This window comes from Neophocaena asiaeorientalis, unplaced genomic scaffold (assembly GCF_003031525.2).
Source record: "Neophocaena asiaeorientalis asiaeorientalis breed wild unplaced genomic scaffold, Neophocaena_asiaeorientalis_V1.1 scaffold293, whole genome shotgun sequence".
Classification (NCBI taxonomy): Eukaryota; Metazoa; Chordata; class Mammalia; order Artiodactyla; family Phocoenidae; genus Neophocaena; species Neophocaena asiaeorientalis.
In genome coordinates this window covers 2,500,782-2,504,470 of record NW_020173920.1, presented here as the reverse complement: position 1 = coordinate 2,504,470, position 3,689 = coordinate 2,500,782, and the positions used below count along the sequence as shown (strand labels likewise).

General features: G+C 53.4%; 1 protein-coding gene across 1 annotated transcript in view; it reads left to right on the top strand.

Annotated features, from left to right (window-relative positions):
* TMEM44 (transmembrane protein 44) overlaps positions 1 to 3,689 on the top strand; it is a 33,826-nt gene that overhangs the window by 19,430 nt on the left and 10,707 nt on the right. The window contains exon 9 of the mRNA XM_024752103.1: positions 1,815 to 1,973. Coding sequence (XP_024607871.1) covers positions 1,815 to 1,973 — 159 coding nt within the window. The remainder of the gene's footprint in view (positions 1 to 1,814; positions 1,974 to 3,689) is intronic.

Sequence of the window (3,689 nt, the reverse complement as noted above, 5' to 3'; positions counted from 1 at the left end):
GTCAGTAGTTGTGGCTCGTGGGCTCAGTAGCTGTGGCTCGCGGGCTTTAGAGCGCAGGCTCAGTAGTTGTGGCGCATGGGCTTAGTTGCTCCGCGGCATGTGGGATCTTCCCAGACCAGGGCTCGAACCCATGTCCCTTGCATTGGCAGGCGGATTCTTAACCACTGCTCCACCAGGGAAGCCCCCCTTATTATTCTTTTAAAATGAGACACAGGGAGGATTAACTCACTTGCCCAAGATCCCATAGTTAGAAAATCACAGGAATAGGTTTCAGACTAATCCTGTCTGACTCTGGCACCTGAGCTTTTATACAGAGGACATGCTTTTTATGCCGCCGTTTCATGCCACCATTTCATGCCTGTTGCATTAGCAAATTCTTTTATTTTTTTCATGAGACTGTCCCGATGGGCATGTTGTGGTGATATCGGTACACTGTTGCCATGTGCCTTGATACACGTCCTGTTTGAACTACCATCAGGAAGTGGGCAAAAGAGCCAGAGTGGTGCTCACTCTTGCCATCATCACCTCCCGAGCGCTGGTCAAGGAGAGATTTTCCAAGAGATGCAGCTGGGGTCAGGCTGAGCCTAGGAGGCCGAGGGTGTGGGGTCCTAGGAGTCAACAGCTTGCAGCATTTGAAAACTCCATTTTATCTGTTGACTCAGGTGTGGTCAGACCTGAGGAATTTATAGATTCTTTCCTTTGTTGTGGCCTGGGAGGCCTCTGCTGCCCCGCCTGCCCCCCTCTCCCACCCGGAAAGCTGTCTTTGTCTCCTTTGTGGACTTTCCTCCCTTCCAGCCGACTCTCACAGGGAACTGTGCCCTTGACCCATCCAGGGCTGGAGCCCTGCGTGATTTGGGGACCAGTATGAGCAGCTGTCCTTCTCGTGTGTCCAGGACATTTACTAAACCTGAGCCGCGTGACACCAGTTCAAAGGAAGCAAGGCAGGGGTTACGAACCCCTTCTATAGATTAGGAAACTGAGACTCAGGAGGATAAGTTTTTTGCCGAGGTCATATGGTTAGTTGGTGGAAGATACGGTCCAGAAGGTGGGTTATTACCCCTGTGCTGTGTCACTGGGATGACTGCCCGGCTCTGAGCCCAGCCCAGAGCCTTGAGGATCTCTGGGGAAACCCTTGTGAGGCCTGTAGGAGGAAGCTCTCTTCTGAGATAGTTGGACAGACAGGTAGTCTCACAAGTTTCTTCTTCCCTTAACCCTTCCCAGCTCACTCTCATAGGCTGCTGGCGGGTGCGTTGGTTAAGCCTCTATGGAGCACACGTTTGGCAAGAGCTATCCAAATTACAAGCGCTCATACCCTCTGATCCAGCAATTCCACTTCTAAGAATTTATCCTTTATATCCTGAAATTTTTAATGTACGGTATAATTGACTGCAGCCAGGGTTGATTGTAAAAGCAAGAGACTGGGAATATCCTATCCATCAGCAGGGGACTGGTTTAAATAGCTTGTGAACATCTGTACAATGCTACCAAAAAAAAACTGCTATGAAACTACTTCTAAGGCATGTTGTTAAGTGGAATAAAGCAAGATGCATAAGAGAGTATAGAGCGTACTACTGTTAGTGGAAATGGGGGAAATATGTGCATGCATTTGCTCACGTGTGCACGGACTATCGGGAAGGACACACAAAGGAGGGCCGGCTGCCTCTGAGGAGGAGCTGAGTGGCCGCAGGAGGAGGGTGGAGGCGGCTGCGTCCTTTCGTGCCTTTTGAATGCTGAAGCACGTGGATGCTCTGACAGTGCAAAAAACAAAGATGCCAACCAAGTCTCCTGCCTGCCCTTCCCCGCACACCTTGCAGGCGAGCTGCAGTGCCACCAGGCTGCCTGGAGATGGACAAACAAGCACGGGCGCCACGTCCCTGCAGGAGCCCCCCTCGTACCCTCCGGTTCAGGTCATCCGGGCATGCGTGTCCTCCAGTAGCTCCTCCCAGGTCTCCTCCGTCAACTCTGACCTCGAGGTAGGTGCTGTGTCCGCCGGCAGGTGCACGGGTCCTCCTTCACGCGTGCTTGCTGGTGCCTCTGAGGTGCCTGCACTGCTCTGTTCTCCTCGGCCCACGCCCGCCTCACGCCCACTCAGTAGTGAATAAGCATCTACCCGAGGACTTTCCCACGCTGTCCGCGCTGAGGAGGGCTTTCCACAGTCAAATGAGTCGTGGAAACACTGCACGCTGAATCATGGGGCACATTCAAGTCTTGCAGAAATAAGTGCTGACTAACAAACTTTTTTTTTTTGCGGTACGTGGGCCTCTCACTGTTGTGGCCTCTCCCTTTGCGGAGCACAGGCTCCGGACGCGCAGGCTCAGCGGCCATGGCTCACGGGCCCAGCCGCTCCGCGGCATGTGGGATCTTCCCGGACCGGGGCACGAACCCGCGTCCCCTGCATCGGCAGGCGGACCCTCCACCACTGCGCCACCAGGGAAGCCCCTAACAAACTTTTTAAAGAGTCTTGGTGTTTCCCAAACCCATTTGACCATGGAAGGCTTTCTTCCCCCGCAAGGAGCACCAGGCTGTTCCCTGTGGTGCTGTCAGGGGCATACACAGGGGCCCTCAATGGGCATTGTGCCTGGCACTTTCATAAGCTTTGCCTCATTTTGAATTTTTGGATCTTTGAACAAAACACATCACATTTTGGATACCGGAAATGGGTCTAACTCTCAGGTCTACGGTCCTGTCACTCTCAGCCCCACAGCTGTGGCTCCCAGCCCTTGTCAGGAGGAAGTTTCCCTTTGTCTGTGGCAAGTGAGAACAAGGACAGCATAGTGGACAGGTGGTACCAGCAGGGGGAGGGACCGTCCTTCATTCTGGGTTTGTTGGGGTCTCCCACTCTTTTGATATTTAAATGCCCTTTTATGAATTGATGATAACAGGAAGTGCTAAGTTGGTGTTGAGGGTTTGGTGTTGGTCTTAATGGCCTTATTTGGCAAAGTAATCAATCATCTGTCCTGAGTCAGTCCCCCAGATTCGTTCAACTCGTGGTGGACCCTGAAATCCGAAAGACTTAGAGCCCCTGATCTGCGGGGTAGAGTCCAGATCCCTTAATGTGGGGTTCAGGCCTTGCACACCTGCCCCAGCCTCGTGCCCCTCCCCTGCCCTCACCTACATGTCCTCCTTGGCCGTGGACTCTTCCCTCATCCCCAGGGCTCTGGGCCTTTCTTCCTGGGATTTCCTCTGGCCCAACTGCCATGTGTCAGAATCCTACCCAGATGCCACCTCATGTGTGAACTCCCCTCCCCTCCACGTACACACCAGAGATTAAAGCCTCCTTCCCTTGGGTGCTCAGAGCATACACCTCTCTTTCATCCCTGGTGTTGTTTGCCGTGTAGCCTGAGGGCTGCAGGGACCTGTCTCCCCGGCCAGGCTGTGCACAGGCTTTTAGGTCTAGGGGCCTGGGCTGCCCTCATCTTTATCTCTTGATCCTGGAACACACACAGCTGGTCATTGAGAGGTGGGTTTTGAGGGAGAAATTCTGCTCCAGACCAAGGACCATTTGGGCTCCGTTTATCCCCGAGTCCTTCATTTGGTGCTGTTTATTTCTTGGATCTGGTCTCAGAATGTGTCGGACAACCCAAGGCGCATGTCTTGGCAGCCCGGAACCAGCAGTCCGGGCAGAGTCTAAGGCTAAGGGGAGAGAGGGAGAGTGTGTTCAGTGAGGGGAAGGGACAGTTGAGTTTGAG